Source organism: Clinocottus analis, unplaced genomic scaffold, assembly GCF_023055335.1.
Source record: "Clinocottus analis isolate CAN_PGR_092001 unplaced genomic scaffold, fCliAna1.0.p SCAF_24, whole genome shotgun sequence".
In the NCBI taxonomy this organism is placed as follows: domain Eukaryota; kingdom Metazoa; phylum Chordata; class Actinopteri; order Perciformes; family Cottidae; genus Clinocottus; species Clinocottus analis.
In genome coordinates, this window is record NW_027175976.1 from 3061087 (window position 1) to 3087196 (window position 26110).

General features: G+C 45.0%; 3 protein-coding genes across 11 annotated transcripts in view; 1 reads left to right on the plus strand and 2 right to left on the minus strand.

The window, feature by feature from the left end:
* The window catches only part of steap3 (STEAP family member 3, metalloreductase), a 121900-nt gene that overhangs the window by 85791 nt on the left and 9999 nt on the right, over positions 1-26110 (plus strand). For 6 of the 9 annotated variants that reach the window (XM_068590204.1, XM_068590205.1, XM_068590203.1 and 3 more), the window contains one exon: positions 24700-24744. The exons of 2 other annotated variants lie outside the window; for them this stretch is intronic. In XM_068590204.1, coding sequence (XP_068446305.1) covers positions 24700-24744 — 45 coding nt within the window. Of the gene's footprint in view, positions 1-15957; positions 16030-24699; positions 24745-26110 lie in introns of all 9 variants that reach the window. One more of the 9 variants, XM_068590215.1, reaches the window with a different exon arrangement.
* LOC137794083 (homeobox protein engrailed-1-B-like) lies at positions 8619-12398 on the minus strand. The gene is made up of 2 exons (XM_068590683.1): positions 11589-12398; positions 8619-9365 (listed from the first exon to the last, which is right to left on the minus strand). The coding sequence occupies exons 1-2, from the start codon at positions 12133-12135 to the stop codon at positions 9043-9045; spliced, it is 870 nt and encodes a 289-aa protein (XP_068446784.1). The 5' UTR covers positions 12136-12398; the 3' UTR covers positions 8619-9042.
* c1ql2 (complement component 1, q subcomponent-like 2) lies at positions 22797-25278 on the minus strand. The gene is made up of 2 exons (XM_068590220.1): positions 24682-25278; positions 22797-24150 (listed from the first exon to the last, which is right to left on the minus strand). The coding sequence occupies exons 1-2, from the start codon at positions 25276-25278 to the stop codon at positions 23971-23973; spliced, it is 777 nt and encodes a 258-aa protein (XP_068446321.1). The 3' UTR covers positions 22797-23970.

Below are 26110 nucleotides of genomic sequence, written 5' to 3' on the forward strand. Positions count from 1 at the left end.
GTAACGTTCCTCCTCTGGCTCGCTAGCCCGGCTAACGCTATCGCGGCTCACTTTGTGGGTGGCGGAGCAGCTCGGCGATCAATTCCTAACATAAACTATGACAAAGACTTCTCTTTCTTGTGACATTCGACGGGATTTTCAGAACTTGATGCGACCGCATGAACAAAAAGAGAAAGATTCTTCAAGGATCTGTTTTCTTGCTGAAGGGCACTTCAGCGAATGTTTTCAGTTACAATTCCCACTTAAAATCTCTTTGTGAATTCTTTTTGCCCCCTCCTCCTCTTCCTCCTCCTCCTCCTCCTCCTCCATGCTGCTTCTGACGTGTACGTTTTCTCCCGGCGCGTCTGGTATTCGAGCATGTTGAAGCACCGCAGGAGGTCATCCACGCACTGACACGGATCTGATCCCAGACCAGCTGTTGGAGACGGCTCCTCTTCTGTCGACAAACATCTGCGGTTCAGTCTCCGCAGTTTGACGGGGGGAAAACAAAACGCAGGACTTCAGCTCCCTTATGCTCCTCTCTACATTCTCTCTTTTCCACCGTCTCTCTCTCTCTCTCTCTCTAATGTTTGTGTTTTCTCCTCGCCGCCATCTGCCTCCCGATGGTTTCCGGGAACCCCGAGATCAGCGCTTCAGAAGCAGGCGGAGGCCAGAAGAAAACAATTTAGTTAAAGTTTAAATGCAAAATCGCCTTCTTCTAAATCCTTTGGTGAAGATGAGAGATTTATATTGTATTTTTTTGTCTCGGACGTCGGGTTCGTTGGGACATCTTTCACATAAACGTCTGAACTTTCAGCCCTTTTGATTCGTCACAGAGTCGACGCGCAGGTGTTCAGCCTCACACCTGTTCACGAGGAGGCGGTTAAAAAAAACAAAAAAAACAACCACACTCGCGAGAAATACAAATGGTTTTTCTTACTTCTTTTACCAAAACACGAAAGAACACATAAGTAAGAAATTTGATGAATATTCTTTCAAATGTGATGTGTGATTTGAATATTGTTTTTCATATCCTGTGAGCGGCTTACTTACACATGCACATATGAAGAGTGTAAACGGCGGTAAAAAGTAAGTCAACACCGGAAATGACAATATTGAAGTACTTCCTGTGTAGGCCCCGCCCACACCTGGCATGAATCCAAATTCAGGGTTCGACAAAATCAGAACTGCAGAAGAGGCTTCGTCTAGCACACACATGTACATGACAGCCGAGCAGGATGATGAAGATGAAACACATGCACCCTGAGAGACTGACGACACACACACACACACACACACACACAGAGTTATGCTTTAGATGGTATGTAACAGACCACACATTGTGCCGGCTGTGTGTTAAAACAGTTATTCACGGTCTCGCATTCTGCTGCCCAGATCCAGAGATGAGTAGCCCTGGTAACTTGCTCTTCTGGCCTTTGTGCGTGTGTCTGTGTGTGTATGATAATGTGTGTGTATGTGCATTTAAATATGTGTTTGAGAGCACATGTTTGAAAGCACTTATATCATGTTATGCTTACTGTACATGAACTTAATTGATTGCGCTTAACTGCAGCAAATTGGATTCAGCGTCACGGCGCAGCGGCCAGACTCCCCGAGTACGGAGAGCGTTACTGGCTTTTGTCAAGCGAAGTCATAAATAACTTCCACTTCCTCCTTTGGATGGCAGCCAGTGGCTCTTTCCCTATAAACCTCACAAGCTCCCCCAGCTTCCTCCGAGCAGCCGACTGCAAAATGGACTGGTGGCCCTTCGGCCCCCGGGGGAGTTCAGAGGCGACGTTCCCACTGGGAAGAGCGTCAGGTGTGTGGGGATCTGTAGGGAACCCCACATGCTGCTAGCTTTGTGTTCCTGTTAGCTTTGTGTTCCTGTTAGCTTTGTGTTCCTGTTAGCTTTGTGTTCTTGCTAGCTTTTCAGTCCTGTTAGCTTTGCATTCCTGTTAGCTTGGTGTTTCTGCTAGCCTTGTGTTCCTGTTAGCTTTGTGTTCTTGCTAGCTTTGAATTGTAACACGCTCTCTACCATTTATCGGGAATGTAGCAATTGCAATTTTTTTTAAGGACTTTGTGTACTGTTATTTGGAGTGCTAGCATCACAGAACGGCCAATGGTCCATCCAGACCACTCAGAGCTCGGCAGTTCAAGTTTTCATCTCCTAACCTCGCTGAAGACGCTGAAACAAACTGATGTTTTTCTTGCGCCCACAATTCTTTTCTTCCTTTCAGAGATGGCGACATATTTATACATCAATTGACATGCAACAACGGGTTTTACTGTATGACAGCATGTTTTATTTTGATTAAATATATTGCCTTTTAGTTGATTTACAACGTGAGCTGCCACGAGTTCACAAGGTTGGACTTTTTTGATTTCCGAGTTGTCTCAAATGCAGCATTAATGCCCCCAAGTCAAATATACTGAGGGCGACCACTAACGTAGGGGGCTCTGCTCCTGCAGAAAGAGAAATACAACTTCCATTTTGTCTTTTTAATAATAACATTTTGACTCTGAGGATCAATACACTGACATCCGAGCGAAAGTGCTTTTATTTCAAGCGTCTATTTCAGTTGAAATTTAAAGATCACTGCTCGCCTGCTGTCTCCGACGGCTCACACGAACGCACACATGCACACGAAAGTGCCGCTTCACATTCATCATGCCACTTGAGCAGTGATGGTGCTCCAGTCAGGGGAGGGTGTGGGTGGGAGGGGGGGCGGAGGACCCCCACCTCACCCCCAACAGTGTGAAGTCTTCCCATACGCCGGGTGGCCCGCGGAGAGGCCCCACGCACGGGGATGACATCAGCGCTCGGCCTGGAGGAGGCCGTGACAGCCGTATGTAAATTGAATATGACTAATCGCTTACCCGCATCACCTCCGGGCCGGCCGCGATGAAAGATGGAGGGAGAGCTCTCCACAGCGTTTGAAGTGTGAGAAAGAGGGCGAGAAGGTAGGGTTTCTTTTTTTTTTTTGAGTCCGCAAATAATAGTAATACGAATATGGGTCAATACCCTCGGCCCTGCTGTCACTCAGCACAGTGCTGATCTATATGATCCACACTGGGCACACATGGATGGTTGTGGTGTCTGTGTTCTCATCACTTTACGGGCTGACTTGACCAAAATGCCCCCCCACCCTCACCCCCCACCCCCAAACAATGTGGTTTACTGCTTTAACAGCCAATCCCTTTCTCTAGGCGTTAAAGCGGGCAGCAGATGGGGAGATTGTCATCGTTGACCATCTTCTTCTCACAGTTTTGGTTTCCTCGAGTGAAGTGGATCACACACACACACACACACACACACACACGCAGACAGACGAGAAGAGAGACAGAGTGAGACAGGCAGTGGGAAGATAAAGTGCTTCCACATGTGCGTGGTATGGAGAAGGAGGAGGAGAAGAAGAAGAGGTGCGTGTGACCACCCATACAACGGGGGAATCCCAGGTGTCCTCTCCTTTTGTTCTCGCCGTGGTTCCTGCGTGCATCGGGCTCTCGCCGTGAGAATGAGTGCGAGATAGCACGTCGCGTACGTCGTCGCGTGTCATCCACCCGGCCCTTTTGTTTTCCCCTCTTTTCTCGTGGGATACAGCTGTTTCCCACCTCGCCGCTGTTTTGCAGTCAAACTCCTCGCACGGATTAATGTGCTGTATGTGATGGCTTATTTTGATGTCGATGAAGCAGATTTCTTTTTAAAAATGAAAGTGGCGCGCGCCGCATAGCTGTGCCGGGATTTCCCAACGCCAGCTATTTTAATTAGGGCTGTAGAACTGCGCCGCCTCCCCAGTAGCGTGCTCTTTATTGGAAGATTACATCCTTACGCATCTTTAAAAAAAATAAAAACAAAAACACAGTTCGTTGCGGATGATTGGATTCTCGGGGGCCAAAGAGTCACATCTTTGACATAGATTTTGAACATTTGAGTCATGTAATTCCAGTGCTGTTTTATTCCTAAAACACAGGTGAAAAAAATGTTTTAACAGAAAAGGAAGCCATCCTTTGAATGTGAAAGGGAGTCTCTCTTTAGGCCTGAACCAGTCTGCTTAACGTATTACGTCCAGTGTTTTAGTGATGCATCCCTCCCTCGCTCTCCCCCACCACCCTTCCTTCAAATCACCCCCTGTCGGGCAGAGTAAACAAGAGGCGCTGTGTATATCCTCCATGTAATCTGGATTTAGCTCGGTGAGATGGCGGCTGTTGGAGCAGAGGGCCCCCCTGGACGCTCAGCTGCATTGTGGGAGGTTCCCTCTCAATGCCACCTTTGTCTGTCCGAGTCTGTGTGTGTGTGTGTGTGTGTGTGTGTGTGTGTGTGAGTTGGAGATAGTCCAGTTGACAGCCCACAATAAGTCATGAGTAAACTTCCCCCCGTGGTGAGAACCGATCTTACTATACGTGAACGCTTGAAAACACCCTGGACTCAGTGGTTTGAAAGTCTTTCTGCTGATTGGTCTGACATGCATGCTGTCCTCTCTTCCTCTCTCACACACACACACACACAAACACACACTGCAAATGTTCTTCCAAGTCAAGTGCAAAGAGGACTTGACCCCTCTGTGGTTCACAGACAAACCAATAACATTAGAACAGTGGGGACGAAGTTCCAGCTGTAATTCATACTAATCTTTCACACATTGAACTGACTGAAACATTCCGCTGCATTACCGACCCCGTGTCAAAAACGTGGTGAGCTTGATTTAAGACTGGATTCTGAGCTTTTTTGCATATATTTTACCATATAAGACATTATTACGGCTTCAAAAAAAATGTATATAAATCAGCGGAAAAACAACATAGTTTGGTGATCTACAGCTAAAGCGAGAGAGCAGCTACATCACGTAGCGAGTTAGCCTGTGTCACGCAAAAATATACTTAAAAAAGACTGAAATATAAAGATTGCATCAGATTCATTTGTATTTATAGCAGAAGGCAGATAATTAGTTTGGCCTTGGCGTTTGAGCTCAAGCGCTAACTCGCTAAATTCTGTGGCAGTTGCCGGTTTGAGCGGCAGGAGGCTCGTGATTGGCTGAACGGTGAGAGGTGGGCGGGCATGAAGAAGTAAAGTGTGCCATTATGAAAATAAGAAAGAAGGAAAGTGGCAAGAAATAAAAGCTGAACTCTGACGCGACTGAGCAGTTTGATCCAACAGACAAACTCCATTACAACTAATGAAAACAATAGATGCTGTGTTCCCATCATGCATCTGGATGAGGTGTCGCTCATTTAGACATGTTAGTCCATTATGGAGGCAGCAGCCAGGAAGGAATCCCTCTGAACTTCTTGACTTAGCACCACCACGTCACAGGGTAGTGATCTAAGAAGCCCTTTTAAAAGGCTGTGCGTGTGTTCTCTTTCCTGCCCTTTTTTGTGTGTTTTTTTTTCATTTATTTTTTATTTGCACATGCTCGTCCGTGTGTCATTGCGCGTGCATGTGTCTCTGTCTTCCACTTCCGTGTTGACATGTATTTTCCAGCAACAGCGTGCAAAACAAACACTCAATTCGCGCGGACTGGTGAGGTCACCGCCCCTCTTGGTTTGAGTGACAGGTGGTTGGCCCTCGTGCTTCTGAAAGTCTGAATGAGAGAAGTTATGTACTTTTACTTAACTTTTTTATTTTAATAAAAGTAGAAATACCGCAATAAAGCTACAACTAAAAGTGTTGCTTTTGGAATTTTCAAAGTAAAAGTACATACGTGTTGTCAGATGAGATCTCGTTATGATACTCTTTATAAAATGTAGATTATTCTATTGAGTTTTGGTGGATCCGTGACTGACATATTTGTATAGCTTCTTCGCTTCATGTGTGTCTTTGTTGCATCCAGAGCCTCGTGGATTGTCACATTCCTCGTAATATTTTTCTCTCTCATAAATCCTATTTAATTAGCTAATTTCAGGCGCGTGAATTACGCATCAATGCCACTTCTGCTGTACTTTGTGTGGATATTATTATATAACACAGTTCTCGGGTTGAGGCTGCGTCTACCTGCCCTGAATCCAACCCCCCTCCCTCTCTCTTTTTTTTTAAAGCGCCAGAGATTTCCAGAGTGTATTCTCCTTTTTATTGCTTTCATTTGCATATAAATTAAATCCATATTGTGCCTGCGAGGCAGACTATGCTAACTATGCAAACGATCCCCGGCTTTTCTTTGTTTTACAGATAAACCCTCCGCTCCCTAAACGACAAGGTGTGAGAGGAAGGGAGGGGGGGTCCTCTCGCTGTTTCATAATTGTATGAATTTTAAATACATTGTCAGCGGATCCTCTTCCGCGCGCACAGCAGGGAATGAGCCTATGGTATTAGGAGCTGTGCATGGGGTTATCATGACAGCCTCTTCACCTCTCTGCACACACACACGCACACGTGCGGGCCAGATGGCCATCAGCCCCCGCGCGTGCGTAACTTTTCCTCACCACAATAACAAACCCCTCATTCAACTCCTGTTCACAACAAAGTGCGTCATGCAGTCCCGCTGGAAGTGTCTTTCACGCGTGCGTTAGACCCACACAGGCCCATCTGAAGACAACGTGCATGAATACGATACAACTTGGTGTGTGTGTGTGTGTGTGTGTGTGTGTGTGTGTGTGTGTGTGTGTGTCATTGCACCTGAAATCGAGCCCTATGAATATTCATTCACAAATTTTGGCGACATTAAATTATTCCTAATATTGCTGTTGCCCTCGAGGTTTCCACTGCAGCAGCACAGATTATATGCTGCACGTTTTATTTGTTTTAAAGCAGGTTAACCTGCACCGGAGCTCTGCGGCATCAAGACGAGAAGCAATAATTCCTCCAAGAAATATGGACTTTTAAGAAATGATCATAAATAAATATGAGCAAAATCTTGTTTGAAAAAAAATCCAATACAATCAAATGTTGCACATTAACTGGCGCAGTGGCGGTCAAATAAATAAATACGGTCGTTATCGTTTCATTTAAAAAAAGATGAGGCGGTAATTAAACGTGAAATAACCTGCCTATATAAACTATACAGTCCCTGCTCGTCATTATTAAAATCAATTATTAACACGCTATGCTGTGTTCGTATTAAATCCCCCGCTCTATAGGCTGAGCACCAACACGCAGCACTTGAAATAATTAAAAAGCCCGAAACGCGGAGGCCGTGAACGCCTCCGCTGCAGACTCTGCAGGCTCGTAGCTCTTAATTAAATAAGCGTGTTGTTGGTGAGCAGAGTCTCGTTCTGGAGACCGCTCCTTGAAGCCTTCGCTTTTTCATCAATTAAACAGTGAGATCACAGGGAGAGTCTCCTCTGGCCTGTTGGTGTGTGTTAAGGGAAATATTTCTGCTTTCACTGTCATGGCAAATAACTCCGCACACATATTAGATGCTTTTTTTTTTTTTTAAAGTTTTCATAGGAAGTTTACGCCTCATTTGATTCAACATGTCTTGTATGGAAGTTTTTTTCTTCTTTTTTTAAAAATATAAAATAAATGGATATTGGTCAGAATTAATGTAAGTAAACAGGGTGATGTAAGTGGAAATGACAAATATAAAAGGGGCCGAACTGGTTTACATGATTAAAAATTCACATTTTTAATTGTACATGTGAAACTGAATATATATATATATATATATATATATATATATATATATATATATATATATATATATATATATATATATATATATTCATTCAGGATGTACAATAAAAATGTAAAATTTGAATGAATTTGTGCTTATTATAATGTGTTTTCCCTTTATCAGCCCACTAAAAGTGTAAAATAAATTTCCCAAAATAATAAGAAATTAAAAAAACTCCCATGCGTTTTGAAATAATCACAAGAGCTATAGAAACAACTTCCCCATCATCACACAATCACATGCAGAGACCTCAACTTCGTCTGCTCCCGCTGACCTTGAGTACACACTCATACACACACTCCCACACGCACACACTCACACACACAGCCGCTATGTCACAGGGTTCACAGCCAGGCTCCATCAAACCTGAACCCGAGGTCACGTGAGGTCAAACAGGCCACATGTACCCCATGTTTCGCCCCGAGAAGAAGCTCCCTGACGGTGTTTTTCAGTGAATGTATTCATTCCATTTGCGCTCCAGGAACCCGAGCGAGTGAAACCTCACCAGAGATGTTAAAGCTTGTAAATGCAGGAATAGATTAATAGGTGAAACGCTATCCATTATGGGGGGACAAGCGGTGTCTGATTGGTGAAACAGGAACTGCAGAGTCCTCGTGCGTGTGTGCCCCATCATCTCACATATACAAAATAAAACTTAACCAAAATAAGGAGGTTAAATCATCTATATGTTAAATGGCGGTTGCTCCTGTACATTTGCTGCATGAACTATGTTTTATGTTTATATATAAAGTCATTTTGGGGAGTTGAGTTCAAGCCGTGGATGTGAGGTTGGAGTGACAAAGCTATAATAATAATAATCATAATTAAAATAATAATAAAAATACTATTAATAATAATGATAATGAAATAACAAAATTACCCTTCGCTATTTTCTTCTTAAAATTCAAACTACTAAATGAAATTACATAAATTATTTCTGCTTGTAAAAAAAAAGGGTTTTTTTTCTGTGGGAGCGAATGAAAGAAGGAAAGTTTCGGTCCATATCTACCGTTCTCTCTCTTTATTTCAGACTACACGTGAACATATTAAAAATCTTTGGCTTGTTTTGAGTCTGCGTGTGGAGGGGGACGTGTCGCTGTGAAGACATGGGGACCACACAACTAAAAACCTAGAGAAGCAGTTCTACATATAACAGTGAGAACAGACCGGAAGGATCCGGGTGAGAGGTGAAATTAAATATACCGTATACAACATGATAACAGTTTTTGGCTATATAAACTTTAATAACGATCGTTCATTTATATAATTATGTCCATATACTGTCACCATAAACAGAAATCTGTGTTTTTAAATAGCGTCTCCTCCACTTCCAGTTCTTTTTTTCTTGTTTTTTTCTTGTTTTTTTGCTCGTCATTATCTCCAAAAGCCCCAAAAGAGTCAGGTGGCCGGTCCTTCGGCGGGGGCGCGCCCTCGGCGGGGCCGCGCCCGGGCCTCTCTACTCGCTGTCCTCCTTGTCCTCCTGCACGGTGGTTGTGGAGTGGTTGTACAGTCCTTGGGCCATGAGCTGCAGGGCCAGGCCGTTCTTGTAGCCGGTGGCCTTTTTGATCTTGGCGCGCTTGTTCTGGAACCAGATCTTGATCTGGGACTCGTTCAGGTTGAGTTCCTGCGCCAGCGCCTGCCTCCGCTGCTCCGTGATGTACCGGTTGGCCTGGAACTCGGTTTTCAGTCTCTGCAGCTGCTCGGCGGTGAACGCCGTCCGCGGCCGCTTGTCCTCCTTGGGGCTGCTCTTCTTCTTTTTCAGTTTGCGTGTCCTCGGGCCTGGCGTGGAAACAACAATGAGGAATAAAATATTTATTCTACTGCTGCAGCAAGAGCACAACGTGGGCACGCGCGGCACGCGGGCGATCAAATGTAGGTCAGCTCCTAAAAAACACTCAACCAAATTATCTTACAAAAACACTTTGCGATAACACGCTATGGAGCATTAGTTAATACTTCATTTACACATGGTGAATCCAACAAAGTGTGGACCAATGCTTTATAAATAATGAATTAGTACTCATACTCATAGTAATGCTTCATAGCGTGCAGGTATTATTATAAAGTGTTACAAATGTACACGTACACCTCGGATCCACTGGCCGGCCTCGTCCCAACAGATGTACTCATAACCATATTCAGCATGAAGCTATGCAATGTGGATCCTTCCACACGTTCAGAAACAAAAGATCAATAACACACCAACCGAGTTACAGTCATTTTACTTGTTTTTAATCATTTATAGAGAATTGTAGCGAAGCGACCGTAAATAATTCCTCTGCCGCGCAATATAAGGCCTTGCATCACGTGATTATGAATTCATATCCAATTTGTATTAACTGGTATTGAATCCGAGAGGTCACGTGTGTGTGTGTGTGTGTTCATAGCTAACTCTAATGTGGAGGGCAGAAACAATGATTCCATAAAAACAGTTATTAGTTGTTGTTTTTTATTATAAGGTCAGCAATTTCCTCATAATTTCAAGAGTAGGGTTATGAAATCAAACTGCACGTGTAATGCAGTCATAAACGTGTATTGCATTCATAAACGTGTGTTGCATTCATAAACGTGTGTTGCATTCATAAACGTGTGTTGCGTTGGCGTAACGTGGCCGAAATGAACGCGTATGGATTTGCACGAGACCACAAACTGTCACAACATCCCTCTGCAACCCGTCCGCGTGCTGAGAGGAGGCGCTACTTGTACACGAGCTGCCACACGCTTTAAGCAAGAAATAAACAAAGAGAAAAGGCACGCGACAAACGTAAATAAAAGGAAATAAAAAGTAACGCGAGGGCCTTTGACCTGCGTCCCTCGTTACTGTTTAACTCGCACGAGCTGCTAAACACAACAACACGTGAGTTTATTCTCCACGAGGTGAAAACGAGGTGTTACGTTTATATATACAGGCGAATGTTTGACTTGTTGTTGCTGTGATTATAGTTGATTTAAAAAGACTTATTTTCGCTGTAAATTCCAAGCTAATAAACACTTTAATACAACATTTGGACCAGCTGGCAGTCACATACCCATTCAGGTTAAAATGAAACAATGCAAATAATTCAAATTGAATTATCTATGAGCCCATTACTGTTTTGTTACACGTATTATTTTATTTGTGTAAAATAAAGCACAATGACTACAGATATTCTGCCCCTACGCTTTACTTCGTTACATTTATTTGATATATAATAAAACGTGCATTGCTTTTTTTAAAATATTGGATAATTTATTTAGGTAAAAAATATGCTAACAAAAACGGGTGAGTTTGACGCTGTGACGTTTTTTTTGTGGGTTAAAAAAAAGGGTTATGAGTATAATATCTTCGTAATATGACCGTAACTGATATCCTGCTATCTGCCACAATACAGCTGCGGTGTTGAGCCGTGTCGCTTTCCGTCAGAGGAGAAGCTACTGATATAGTTCAGCTATGAAATATAATCCATAATCAATCTTACATTTCTGACAACATGTGCTGTCTGTTGCTTACGAAGAGGAAAAAGTCTCAACGAAGACAGACTTTCTCCACAATGAGGCCTTATAACACATTTATTACGTCACACTTTCATCCATAAAGTGAATTAGACATTGCACATTGGAAATTATTCCCACTTTCGAGCTGACTAAATTCAATGTATCCCATAATGCGATTTTATTTCTGTGTGTGTGTGTGTGTGTGTGTGTGTGTGTGTGTGTGTGTGTGTGTGAGAGAGGAGTAATATAAATTACCTGTTTGGTTTATAACCTTGCACTTACACTATTCATTTTTATTTTGGTAATGTCTGTCCCTATTTAATTTAAATAAATAATTGTATTTTTTAATGTAGTTAAATTCACAGTGGGAAGCACTAAGTTACGTATAGTTACAACATAAAATACTTGTGATACATAACTCTGAAGGAGTTTAATAATACTGGAGGGAGACGAGGCTGTCCACCCAACCAAGCTCCCCGGCACTCAAACCCCGCACGCGGTCACATTCGGGGACTATTAGCGCCTTACCAGATGAGGGCCGGTCCGAGTAGCGCGTACAGTAAACCCACGCGGGCCACAGCATCGGCTGGCTTTCTTTCGTGGGCGTAGCGCCTCCGTTGCTACCGCTCACGACCATTATCGACGAGGGGCTGTCCGCGTATCTGCCGGTGCCGGTGCCCGCCGCCTCGCCCGGTTTCGACGACTTCTGCTTGGACGAGGGCGAGGAGGACGTGGACGAGGACGACGAGGACGACGAGGAGGAGGGCGACGAAGAGGGGCTGTCGCTGCTGCAGTTGGAGTCCAGGCAGAGGCTGCCGGTGTGCGGCGGCCTCGCTCCGAGCGGGTTGACGTTTTCCCTGCCCGGCGTCTGGCTCCGCTCGCGGTAGCCCGCCTCCTTCCTGCAGCCGAAGTCCGGCCGGAGGATGTTGTCTATGAAAAAGTTCGTGGTTCGGTGGGCCTGCTGGGCCGCCTGGTGGGGTAAAATCACGGGAGGGGATGGGAGGTTCGGCGACAGGGACATGCTCTCCTCCTCGGTCGAGTCCCGGCTGCCGTGGGGCTCCTTCCGCTCCTCCATTCAGCTGGCTGCCGGCGAGAAAAGGTTCGGCCTCTCCGCGCCAAACTTCCACTTGTTGCTTGCGCTCGCGTCCGCCCCCCTCGGTATCCAATTCAGACGGACGGCATGTACAAAACGAGCCTCTATCGCTGGAGCAGAAGGACCAAATACCTTGGCTAATGATTTGATATCACCTACAGCGGCGACATGTCGTCTCCTAAAACCCGTCCGAGACCTGGCATAGCGAACAGCTCCGCGCTCTGACCGGTGTCCCTGCCTCTCTCCGCTGCTGCAGCATAATATCTGTGTATTCGCTCTTCCTAAACTCCCCTAAAACCGTCCCCCCCTCCCCTCCTCCCTCCCTCCGTGTGTCTCTTACACCCAGCCGGAAGCACGTGTGCGCGTTCACGTACAGCGGACCAATCGGGTGCAGAGATCGTCCCTGTCACAATTGACGCCGTCCAATGAGGGGCTCCGTGAACGCTTGCGCGCGAGCACGCGCTACACAGAGAGCCCCCCCCACCCTCTCCTGCGCGCGCGTATTTCGATCGATTTTGGTTGAGGGGCACGTGCGCACACACGCACGCAGCAGCAAAACAAAAACAACAGCGGGACAGACACCATCATAAATGTTACAGAGCGACGAAGAGTCCCTGAAGTACATATTGTATACTTATATCCTAAATGTGTATTCATGAGGAATGTTTATTCATTAAGTGACTAAAACAATCATTTATAATTTAGTTTAAGCTGTGTTGTTGACTCCAATATGTCCAAATGAAGATATATACACAAAACGTTGCTATTATAGAATTAAATCTCAGTAACCACTTATGCTAAACGTCTCTAAAAAAAAGCTATTTAATTGTGTCATTGGCATTTCCTTTTGTTTACATTTTATATTATTTTTATTGTCCCTTTCTTCTCTTTCTTTCGCCTCCAGCGTGACGCATTTGTCCTTTTTATGATTTAAACTCCCTGACTTAGCACACACACTATATGTTTTTGTAAAATAATACATGAAGTTATAAAAACACAATGAGACGTACAACGCCGGGATGTGTCTCAGTAGCTTTAAAATAAATTAAAAAAGATCTCCAGAATCAGAATAAAATCGCCTCCATGCAGTCTCTAATTGGCGATTTGAAATAATAATATGAATAATCATAAAAGCAACAGCATGAAAGCGGGGACGTGTTGATGGTGAAATCTTTATCCCACAGGCCGGAGTAAGGAGCCGTGGCTACTTAATTAAATTCCAATTAGGGACAGTATCAATATGCTGTTTAGCCGCAGCCCTTTGTGGGCAAATGAGCACTCAGCGCGCTCTTATCTGGCGCCGCAACGCGAGCGCTCCTCGAGAGCGGCTGCAGAAGATAATTTATAGCTTTTAATTAGTCTTCATTCCGCCCGATCGGCCCGGCGTTCATCACGGGGAGCGGGGGAGTGAATCAGAAAATAAATAAAAAAAACTCGAGTGAAAAGCGCTGTCACCGGTCCCTGGCAGGGCCCTTAATCACCGCGAGGCAGGGGCCGCGCTACAAGCCGCGTAATTTCCAAGGTGCTGATAAAGCGTGTTGAATAATAGCGGGGGCCCCTCGGAGACACCATTTACAGGAATGGCTTTATTGACGGCTTAACGTTGGTAATTCATTTTACCTTTCATGTATCGGGAGCCGGATTTGTCGCCGTAATAGGATGATAAATGCACTGACGGATCGCAGCCCCGCTTTTTATTGAGTAGCCCATATAGCTCGTGCACGGCTTGGCGCGCGCGCTCGTGTGCACGCACGCACGCACGATGGCGTATGATGAGGCTCTTGTTAAAAAGCTGTCTGGAGTAAAGGCGTGACAGTGAGGGCACACTGCACTCTCCTGCTTCTGTAACACACACACACACACACACACACACACACACACACACACACAAACAGAGATTAGATGAGAAGGAAAAGCTGTCTTTATAAACATACATTTGATCTACTGATGTGTTGGTGATTCTGCCTTCATTCTGGCTCGTTATATGAATAATTATGAATAATCGTATGAAATAAGTGTTCTTTAAAGGCCAATGTTTAGTTTGAATTATGACTTCTCTTTGTTTCCCTCTACCTGAAGACTGAGAGCTTTTCTAAATAGGTCACATATTTGTTGAACACTTCTAAATAAATCCCTCATAAAGATAAAGATGTAAAACAAAACACATTGTATAACTAATCATGTTATGTTGGGACATACAGGAAAAACATCTTTAATTTTTACTTTTTGTAAACCAAAATAGTCTATTTTTAGTTGAACCCTGTTAAACATATTGACCCCAAAACAGCAGCTCTATCATCCTACATACTGCATGTAACAATTAGACTTTAATCAAATCTTTTACCTTAAAGTACAGTATATAATAATGCGGTCATCTGAATTAAACACACTCAACAGTGTTAAGCTCGGCACATTTTTTTGTGTCCTCTAAAGAAAACGGTTCTCTTTTTTCCACGAGATGAATGAGCTTTATTTGTGCTGAAAAACACAACAGCAAAAAAACTCCTCTTCACTTTGTCAGATGGAGTAAAAAATATAAAAGTGTTCACATGACAAGATGCGGGACTGTGCTGCCACCTAGTGGAGAGAGAGAGAGAGAGAGAGAGAGAGAGAGAGAGAGAGAGAGAGAGAGAGGAGAGAGAGAGAGAGAGAGAGAGAGAGAGAGAGAGAGAGAGAGAGAGAGAGAGAGAGAGAGAGAGAGAGAGAGAGAGAGAGAGAGAGAGAGAGAGAGAGGGAGGGAGGGAGAGGGAGAGAGGACCCTTTTGATTAGGACACAACGAGCATTAAATCAGGAGCTAAATCCAGATAAAGTCCATTCATGGAATATTTTTGCTGTGAACCTGAACCTCAGGGCTCAAAGTCTCACATCTGGAAAGAACCTGTCAATAGAAACTAAAGAACTTTGGCGACATCTAGTGACAGTGATGTGTAAGTGCAGGATCTTTTTATTTGTATTTATATTTTTTAAGGTATCACTTTCATGACATGGTACATATTGTAAAGTAATACACCATCCAATCTGCACTCTCGATTAATGTTTACCATTTAAATAAATTCTTGACTAAAATGAAAGAATACAATTGATTATATTTTTCAATGTTAGTAAACCTAAATGTATCCTGGTATGTAATGCACACTTTGTTGGATTAGATACACTCACACACAACAGAATACATACCAATTTCTAAATACTTTGCATCCCATTTATTTTATTACAATGACACAGACACTTTTTAATATGATTAAAACAAAATAAATCTACCTTGCAATACTGCGGTTGTCCACTAGGTGTCAGTGTGAAGCAGCTGGAGAGAAAGGACACAGAGCTGTTGTAACATTTCCCTTCAGCTGAGGACACACACACACACACACACACACACACATAAAGAGGAGGAAGGACAACAGAAGCATTAATCAGAAGAGAGATGCAAACAGGATAACAGAGAAATATGTCTCTATAAAAAGCCAATAAAACCAACAACAAAGTGTTGTTGGGGCTGAAACGTAACCTGTTGGTTTTAAAAATGTCATCTCAACTTGTAAAACAACACAGCTGATGAATGAATAGTGGCCTTCCGCGTCACAACAGAGTGACTTTTCCACTATTTGACAACTTTGTCACATTTTAGCGAAGGTACTGCAAATGGATGGATTTCCAATGGCGGGGCCCTCAACCCCATCGCTCTCTGCCATTAGTATTGAAATGCCAGCGATGTTCGGGGACACGTTGGCATGCTAAACGCCGATTATCATTCACTTAGCTTCCCCTCCCTCTGTCTCACTCTCTCTGTCTCTCTCTCCAAGGTCCAGGATCTCTGCAGTAATAATACATGAAGGGCTCCTCTCCCTCATCCATTAATCAGGAGGGAGGCTGAGGTAAAGGAGGGCTGATCTTTGGCCCTCACACACACACACACACTTGCACCTACCATTAATTATAGAAGGGGATATTAATGCAGATAAATAATTAAGCTTCGAGGGGCTCTCTTTAGTGTCCTAATGAGAAGTGTGGGCGTGGGGGGGCAGATTGCTCCTCGGTCTTATTACATCTCGCGGAGAAGTTTGTGAAGACTTCAGCTGATGATAAACGAGGCCCGTTTGGTAATTGGCGAATCAAATCGATGCGCCCACTTCGCCTCGCTGGTGCTAACACGGTGGCCCCCGTCCTGCTCCATGCGGTCGCTGGGCGGGATGGGGGTGCTTCGCCTGTGCGTGGCGTCCAACGCAGACTCACAAACTTTTGCAGCGTTACGACATCAAGCATTTGGTTCAGACATTCGTGGTCCTCGGAGGCGAAGGAGCCAGGAAGGAGTCGGTTACGTGGCACAGCCATGGCCTATTTAATGGGACACGCGAAGGCGGATGCAGCAGAATCTCAACATATGTGTGCGTGTGTGTGTGTGTGTGTGTGTGTGTGTCTGTGTGTGCGCGCTCATCAGCCATGCTGCCCGGGGCCACTCTAACCTTTCAGCCCGACTCTCTGAGGATCGTCTCTCTCATCCGGCGTCCTCGGCCTGTCAGCGCCGTCAGCCAGAGGATGAGATGAAAGATATAGTCCTCATTGGCTTTGGTACAATAAAACGCCGCCTGCTCCAAATGACTTATTTCCTTAACCTTTACTCCCCTATATTTTACAAATGACAGACTGCGTGACACGGGGGATTGTTGAGGGAGGAAAAAAAACCTCCTCAGAGTTCTCCTCATAAATTAATAACATCTCGGATAAGTCGCTGTCAGATTTGGAAGCAGACAGGTGACAGACATTTTTGCACGGTTTGAGTAATCCGTGGGAAATAAAGCCATCTGAAGTGTAATCTCAAATTGGTGTCCAAAAGCAACGGGGCTTTGATTCTGTTTCCTAATAGTAAGGAAAGGGTCCAAGAGAAATAACAAGAAGAAAAGCTTTAATAATGAGTTGAAATGAGGTGGAACTTACTTTAAAGGCTTTAAAAGTCTCATGACAAGCCGAGGGAGGAGGCAGGACATAAATAATGGCGATTTAAATGTGCGAGAGGGGATGAGGAGACGGCAGCAGGCAGGGAGAGGTGGATGATGGTTGATGGGATGAGAGGAGTGAGTGTGAGTGTGTGTGTGTGTGTGCGTGTGAGTGTGTGTGTGTGATTGATCTCCGCCTGGGCTCCTTTAGCCTCTCATTATGGGCCCGGCTCCGAGAACAAGACAGGGATGTGTTTCTGACAGTTCTGCCATTTTCCTGTCCGGCTGCAAATCATCTGCGTGAATGTATGCAAGCTCGTGTATTTCTGGCTATTATAAGATCAAATGTCCTCTCGGAGATATACTGTAAATGTAATTGCCTGGGTAAAAAGCATTCGAGATGACATTTTGTGTAAGGTAGAAAATATAGTCAAAGTTTAGAACAGCTTAAAGGTCAAAGGTGTTTTGAAGGAAAGGAAAAGTTTTATATTTTCTGAAATGTGCTCATTGGTTTCTTGAGAGTGAGACGAGAAGATTGATATCACACTCATAGCTGAATGCTTATTGTGAAGCTGGCGCCATTTGCTTAGCTTAGCATAAGGATGGGAAGGGAGCTAGCTGGGTCGTTTTTATATTTCTGTTCATGTACGGAAAAAACAAACCAGATGTCACATGTTAATTTGTGAGCTTTAGAGAAGCTGGACAGAGGCAGGCTAGCTGTTTCCAGTTTTAATGCTAAGCTAACCAAAACATCTCCCGGCTCTTGCCTCTCATGACTACGCCAACTTATAACTTATGCAATCACATGACGGTGAAGTTATCTTCAGGAATTACAATCACAAATAATGAGTGAAAATGTTGGGTCCTTAATATGATATTTTGGCCTTGCATCAGGATGAAACATAACAAACCCAAATCATTTTTGCCTTGTGGTTATCTGGGATGCTCCTCTCTGTCTTATTTCGGCCATGCTAGCCATGATAGGGCTGCAGCTAATGATTATATTCATCATTATTTTATTAGTTGTTCTCTCTGCAGAAATGTCAGGAAATGGTAAATAAACAAAGAGCCATGAAAGCTTCTCAAAACCCAACTTAACTTATTGAAATTTCTTATTTTGTCTAACCAACCAACATCTGAATATATTTAGTTTATCGTCATAGAAGGAAAAAGCAAGACAAACATCCACATTTGATGCAAAACAAGATCTTTTCTTTTGTCTGGAAACGGACTTCAACAGCTTGATTGATGATAGCGGTTGTTGCAGCCTCATGTATCTCTCTGCACACTGACGATAGAATCACTCAAAGAGCCGCTTTAAATCAATGAAAACCGCCGTTTACTAGCTGCCACTGCAGCCTTTCACGGTTTATGTCCTTTCAGCAGCAACAATAATCTGTTGCATTAGATATGACGATTCTGGGCCTCATAATGACTCTGAGGTGTGCGGCGCTCCACAGGAGATATTATTCATGAGCCTTGAAGCGCATCGTCTTTGAAAAAGCTCCCACAACATTATATTATTCGCCAAATAAGCTTAACCCCGAGTTTAAACCCTCAAGGAGTCATTTGTCTTGTTTGTGTTCTTTGATTTACTTCTATGAGGGGATTTTATTTATTTATTATCCCCTCCACTGTTTACTGTGTCTTTCTCTTTCGCTCTCTTTCGCTGTCTTCTCTCCGTTTCTCAAGTCTTTCTCCTCGTTTGGCCGATTAAACCACAAAAGAGATGTAATTTCCGACGTGCATACTGACAGATGAAGTGAGTCAGCATTTGGCTGAGTCATTATCCGGCACATGAATCCTGGGAATATATTCCACTGGAGCAAAATCTGCATGAGCGTCTCGGTTTCTGTATTTTTTGTGTTGTTTATGTTCAGGACAACTCGTTTTATTTCTCATGTTGTTTGGATATCTTCTCTGAGCGAGCAGAGCAATATGTGAGCAATTTTATTTTAGAAAGTATTGAATAATAATTGTGTACTATATTACAAAACATATTGTCATCATTTACTATAAGATTGAGTATATGAGTTAGTATGGATGTACTTAAAGTATTGAAATTGAACATATTCATCATGGCCACCTGTCAACATCGGCCATTTTGAATTTAGTGCGTTTTCATGTATTCATCAAAACCTTTTTGAACTTCATCGGATCCCTTTAAAATTTAATTTATACCACTTCCCGGTTAATGTGGTGCGTAACTGCAAAGTCATAGTTGATACGTCCAACGATGACGTCATAGGTCATGTGACAACCCACCATTTTTGGGTATGGAACTTTCTAGAACTCCTCCTCGAGGAGTCAACACATGCATCTCATATTTGGTCAGCAGAATCTCAAGACATTCACTGTGTTCACCTGCAAATCTTCGGGGTTTTCTTGGAACGGCGTCTCTTTGGCGAGGCGGGAAGTTTGCATGTTGCCCTCAGCAGAAAGACAAACACACCTTTTCATTTCCCAACGGTCCCTAAAACCCCTCAACATTCAGTGTATTCCTCATACAAATGATCAAATACAGTTTCATCCAGCAGGCCGTCAGAAAGTCATTGTTCCGCCGTACACAGCCGCGTCTTTACCGCAGCGGCTCTCAGGTTTTCTCTCCGTTCTTTTCTTTTCCGGCGAGGATCCCGGCCGCGAGCGCAGCACCTCGGATAAGACCCGACAAACAAACAAAAGAGGGAGATAAGCAGAAGGTTTGTAGGTGTCAGATCCCGGCTCCCATCCTCTCCTGGGTCCCTTCAGACGTCCTTGTGTAGTTTTTATTTATTTACTTTTGGCTCGTGCACACTTTTGGCATTTGCATCTCAGGCACGAGCGTTACTCGTGGATCAATCATGGCGGGGAGCAAATCAGCGAAAGACTGAGGAGAGGTTTTAAAAATGTCCCCCCGATGATTGGCGGCCTGGTCGGGGAGCTCGTCGACTGCAATCTTTCACTGCGATTGGCAATCAGGCGCTTGCTGAGATCAACGGAGGCCGGCTGGCTCCTAACCGCTGGTGTGTTTGGGCTTCATTAGATGAGACTCTTTACTCACGAAGCTTCAATTAAAAAGAATCACTGTAACGAGGGCGGCACGCACAACACCAAAAGACCGCCAAGACACATGCTTTCATTACGCCGGTATGATGCCTGTTGCTCAGCTGCCTGTCAAGCTGCATTCTCCTGAACCGTGTGTGTGTGTGTGTGTGTGTGTGTGTGTGTGTGTCCTACTTATCTCATCCATCAGAGAATTTCACTACTCCGTCTGTCAGTCAGCGATCCCTCACTGTCACCCAGACATGGGGGGGATGGATGATCATCTATCGTGGTTTGTATGTGTGTGTGTGCGTGTGCGTGTGTGTGTTCATCCGTCTGGCAGCCGGGTGACACGCACTGCTGTTGATGTCTCAGTTGGTGTCAGCGGCTCCACTTTTCATCTTAAATGTGTCTGCAGTGGAGGCTGAGAGCCTGTACAAGACCATCATACTTTGATCTTTAAACGTTTTGAGAGGGGGGGCCCTGAGGGGCCCCGCGGAGCCCCGAAACAACAACAACAACACTTGGTCAACATTAGACCCTCTCTCGCAAACGCTGCTGTATGTTTACATGACTTCATTTTGTTTAAAGGCCGTTAAAGTATGTGAAATTAACAAAAATCAATCAATCAAATGCTAATAGGTGAAAACTACTCAAAACTAGGTTACACAAATTAATAGCTAACGTAGCTCTGATGTCTCCGTACTGTAGGGTCGGCTTTAACCTTTTAAAAAACAATCCTTCTCGAGAGGGAAGGGGGGCAGACTGAGTGATTGTGAGATAAAACTGTAAATCATAGCTTGTTTAATGAAAAAAAAGCCCAAAACTGCCGTATTGAACACCATTAGGTTTGTTACATGAAAAATTCAAGTGTTCACATATTGTGCTATGATTTGTGTTGCGTTAGACCTTACAGCTGCTTCATTTCAAAGGAATAATCATCCTGAAAGTCATTTTTTTCGAGGCGGACCTGAAACCTTTTAATGTTTTTCTGTGTGATCTTCATTTACTCTTAACTCGTAACATATAAACTGATATTTAAAGGTATACTTCTCTCTTGATTTATCAGCTTGGTGAACATTGTAAACATGAGTTTTTATCTCAATCTCTTGTTTCAATTCTCCTTCAACTCTTTAGTGAATTATGGTCCCGTTTAGAGTGAAATAAAGCGGTTCATGCTTTCAGGCGGCACTACGTTGTGATTGACAGGTCGCTGCCAGGTCTGGGAGTTTACATGCTGTCGTGTCAAAACATAACCTCATGAAGGGTATTTGTAACATTATTGATCACCGGAAATTGTCTTATTCAGCGTTTGGTTGCACTTAACTCTGCCCTCTCGTGTCACTCCTGGCCAAAAACCAAGATGGCGACGGCCAAAATGTCAAACTCTTTCTGAACCAATGAGTGCTGACGTCACGTCACGCCTGATCCTTCCACTTCCTATGAAACAGGCGACGCTCTCCCCCCGGCTCAAAGACAAGAGCACGTCTCCTGACCGCGGACTGACAGAACACGGCCTGGTGGGCGGCCCGCAGCGTCCCACGAGCCGGCGAGGGCGAAAGACAACCCAGATGCTCCCTTGTTGTGGAGCGAGCTTCATCCGCTGGGGTTTCGCCTCGGCTAAGCCTCCGCAGTGTACCTTTAACTAATTTCATCCTGCTGTATTCCCCATAAATGCGTCTCACGCTGGGCTTTTTTCTCTCCCATATTTGCACATAAACTGTACCATTTTTTGTTTTTTAAAGAAATGTGGGGACGTCTCGCCACCTCTCTTTGTTTTCCAGCTCGAGAAGAACACAGTCCCCTCTGAGGAGGACAGAGCTCATTTGTAGAGCAAAGCAAAATAAGCCGCCACATTAATGGAGGTTTATCTAACCAGGCATGCTAATATTGGTTTTCCATGATTTCCATTTAAATTGACAGGGCTGGTGTGTAAACAGCTGTTTAGTGTGTGTTCCTGAGGGGGAATGGGGCAAAAAAATATATAATAAAATAAATAAAACAAACACACACACAAAACAGCCATCATCTTAATGAAGGCTTACAGCCATGTTTGAGTCTGGGAAAGCATTTTGCAAATCTTAATACAAGTTAATCAGAAGTGAAACAAAGGAGCCGGCAGTCACCGCTGTTATTTATTTTTTCGATCTGAGACGATGTGAAGAGACGCATGTTATTTATGTTTCTAATGCTGAGGACAGACAGCCTGTTGCTCACAACGCTCTGCTGCCACTCAGCCGCCCTGCAAGAAGCACTGGTTACAGCATGTTAAACATGCTCACGGTAAAAGCTTCTTCTGTCCTTTGTAACGTGACAAAGAGAAGGAGCATAACGATCAATTATCAAAATGGCTGTAATTTCTATTATCCGTCGATTAATGAATAAACTATGAATTTCTTGACTTTGTACCGTTTGCATTACGCGAGGCTCACTGACCACAAATGTCTGCAAGCTGCAGCTGAGCAAAGGACATCCAGGGAGGCACCTGGACCCCGTCCTGTAGGCCACAATGCAATGCAATGCATTTGGACAGGCAGCCTGCGGACCAATATTTAATATATATATTTATTTATATGACATTAAATCAAACACAAACATGGATTCATTTGGTCAGAGATGTTCACACGAAGGCAACTTTTTGTCAAACAATATTTATTTGCATATACATATGACAACAAAATGTAACCGGTTTCGGTATCAATGCACGGTATCCCAATTAGCATCCTTCATGTGTGGTCACTGGGTTATTTAGTGAAACACCCAACACGACTCGCGGCTCATTTACGTTCGCGGCGCGATCGAGATGGCCTATAGATTTATTGCAGCTTTCGAAGGCGTTCGGCTGAGCTCATCCGACCATTTCAGCCGACTGTGTCTGTCCTTGTATGCTGATGATGCTCTTACTTGTGGGCAGATATCAAATAAATAAATACATATCACGAGAAAATGGCGGTAATTCACGTGACCGTATATTTAAGGAACCATTCGAAGGCCCGGTCGCACCAGAAAGTGACACAAAAATATTTGGTTGCGGAAGTTTGACGGCGTGGGGAACTACAGTAGCTGGCGAGCTAACGGCTACCATGCTAGCCAGCTGGCCCGCCAACGTAATAACCTTGGTTTTAAACAAGCAGGCTTAACAACTGTTAGCGACAGGCTTGCTCGCAAAATCGCTAACGAGACGATAAGTTTGTTCCTTTAGCGAAAAAGTTGACTCTCCAACGGGGGGGACGTTAAACAAAAGTGGAGGCTACTAACCCTTCCCTTCATTTTGGACTCTCCGGCTGCTCTCTGTTTACTGTTAGCCTGTGGTTGCTAATCTGGGCGAACAAGTTCACCAACTAGTTGAAAAACCGCCATGTTTATTACCTCAAAAAGGCTAAGTTTGCATGGAACACTCTGGCGTTAAACACCAGTGTGACCGGGCCTTGAGTCCAAACATCTGATGTTTCATCTCTTGATTTCTTTGATTTCCCTCTTCTTTTTGTTCCCATTGGAGCCTGAAATATTAGGTGCCATTAATACACACAGCTCTGGGGCGACGATCCCCCCTAGAGTATTTTAGAAATGTGTCAAAGGAACTTAAGAATGATGCCTCCTCGGCTCAGAGCACGTTCGGGGTGTTACTGCGGGTCTGCACGAGGAGGATCTGTACTCTGGTGACAGCAGAGCAGTTGAACTCGAGTCAAAATCCATCACACACACACACACACACACACACACATACCAAATGTCTTTTGCTAAATGAACAGGAACATATATACGGTTGCAGATAATACGCCTGTGTGCTGCGGCACGCGCCTTCAAACGGGGACAAAACACAACTTGTGATGGGAACAGTTCTCAGCGCCGGAGGCCCGTCTAGTCGGGGTACAGGATGAAGCCGGAGAAGGTGCTGTACTTGTTGTTGTTGCCCCCGTGCGCCTTGCCGCCGTCCAGCTTCACGTAGATCTCGTCCCCGGAGTCCAGGTGCAGCACGGCGCTGTTGCTGGCGTAGTCGTAGTTCTGGTCTGCGTCCTGGGCGATGGCGCTGGCCCGGACCTGAGGGGGGAGGCGAGACTTCATTAGGAGATCAGAGACGAGAAAGTTCAGTCATGGCTGAGAGGCACAGAAAATAAACCCAGCTGTGATGCAGCTTTAAAAATAGACACTCAAAGGGAATGCTGGGTAAACTAGAGGTTAAAACCACTGTTGCTATAGGATAGTATATAAGATTATTAAATCCCCGCCCCCTCTCACCTTTGCAGTGTCTTTAAGGACCACAGCTGATGTGAGTATCTGACCCCTCATCCAGCTGCAGCTGTAAACATCTGACTCATCCAAAAATGTGTGTGCGTGTGGTTACATGCACAATCAGCGCGTGCACACACGCTCGTGTTTGACTAGAAATATCACCACTGTTACCATGAAGTCATCCCTGATGTTGGCAGGTATTTAGATGGTGTTAATGGGAAGAGGGGCTCGAGCCTCGGGCGCATTTTGAGCGTCAAATGATGATGACTCTGGAATTTTATAATCTATTTAGAAAAAAAAATGAATTGACAATATTCTGCTCTTCTTGTCCCCTCTCACCTGTCCGTTTTTGCACAGGTCGGCCCACATGCTGGTCCCGTCCCCTCCCCGCATCAACACATGGTAGGTGAAGAAGTAGATCCCGGACACATGGCAGGTGAACTTCCCGGTGCTCGCGTCGTAGTGGTTCCCCAAGTTTGTAATCACGTCGTCAAACTTCAGCACCTCGTATCCCTCGTGCGGGTTCTTCAGGCCGACGTAGAAAGCGATCCTGAAGCTGTTGGCGGTGGAGTTCGCACCGTCCATCTCGCCGTTGTCGGTTCCGGCGGGTCCGGACACCGCGAGCCTGCTGTCGCCGCGCTGCCCCGGTGGCCCCCTTGGTCCCGGGGCTCCCGGCTCTCCCGGCGGGCCCCTGGATCCGGGTTTACCGGGTCGCCCCGGCTCCCCGCGGCTCCCTTGCGCCATCGGCGGCTGCGGCGGCGGGGCGACGCCGTTGACGTTCTGGATCACCTCCATGGCGGTGGCGCCGCCCGGTTTCGGGGTGTACGGGTCGCAAACCATCCGACAGGTGCCCATCATCTCGTAGTAGTGCGCGGAGGTCTCCGGGGTGCGCAGCAGCAGCAGCGGGACGGCGACGGCCAGCGCCAGCAGAACCATCGCGACGACGGTCACCAGGAAGAGCGACCACTTCCTCCGCGCGGCTCGCGGACGGAGGGACGACAGGAAACCCGCGGATCCGCTCTGGGGGGGAATTGTGACGGAGGACAGAGGGGGGCTTTTTAGGACGACGGAAAAGAGATGGAGCAGAAGTTGATTAAGTGCGCATCTCTCGGCCCGGCTCTTCTAATTGGCGGCTTGGAGCCCCTTGGGCAGCGGCTGTGACCGGGGAGCGCGTCCTGGCTGGATGGATGGGTGCGCGCGGACAGCGGCGGTCCAGCTGCGGCCAGCTGCCAAAGTTAGTGAGGGGAAGACCGGAAGATAAGGGGGAGGTGGCCTTCAGATTAAAACAGCGGGACGGGGGGCGCCTCGGAATAAAGAACAGAAAGAGTCATTTAAAACAGACACACAGGTTTAATGACACGAGGCGGGTCACAACCAAAACGGAAGTTCATTTTTAATAAGCATCCATTAGGATGGGAGGCTGCACAATCTCTGGGTTATAATTATAATGTGCAGTCATATGTCAGAAGGCCACTGCCTACATTTACTCAAGTACTTTTTTTAGAGGTATTTCCATTCTTCTGCGATACAGAGGGAGCTGTTGTACTTCAGTCCACTGCGTGTATTTGACCGCAATAATTAGCAATTTTTTTTACAAATCAGTTTGTGAACTGATGCAGTGTGAAGCGGTTTAATGAGCTGCTCCTCTACCGGCTGCAACAACAACCGTGCATCATTAATAATGATCCTTAATAATGATCATTAATAATGACACACCCACAGTGACCGTGCTGCATAAATCATCATCAGTAATATTTCTGCATTTGGA

Coding starts and splice junctions, on each gene's coding strand:
- LOC137794083 (XM_068590683.1), bottom strand. CDS start 12,135: ATGGAGGAGCGGAAGGAGCCCCACGGCAGCCGGGACTCGACCGAGGAG. Junction 9,366..11,588: donor CTCGGACCGGCCCTCATCTG/GTAAGGCGCTAA, acceptor TTTCCACGCCAG/GCCCGAGGACACGCAAACTG.
- c1ql2 (XM_068590220.1), bottom strand. CDS start 25,278: ATGGTTCTGCTGGCGCTGGCCGTCGCCGTCCCGCTGCTGCTGCTGCGC. Junction 24,151..24,681: donor ACCTGTGCAAAAACGGACAG/GTGAGAGGGGAC, acceptor CTCCCCCCTCAG/GTCCGGGCCAGCGCCATCGC.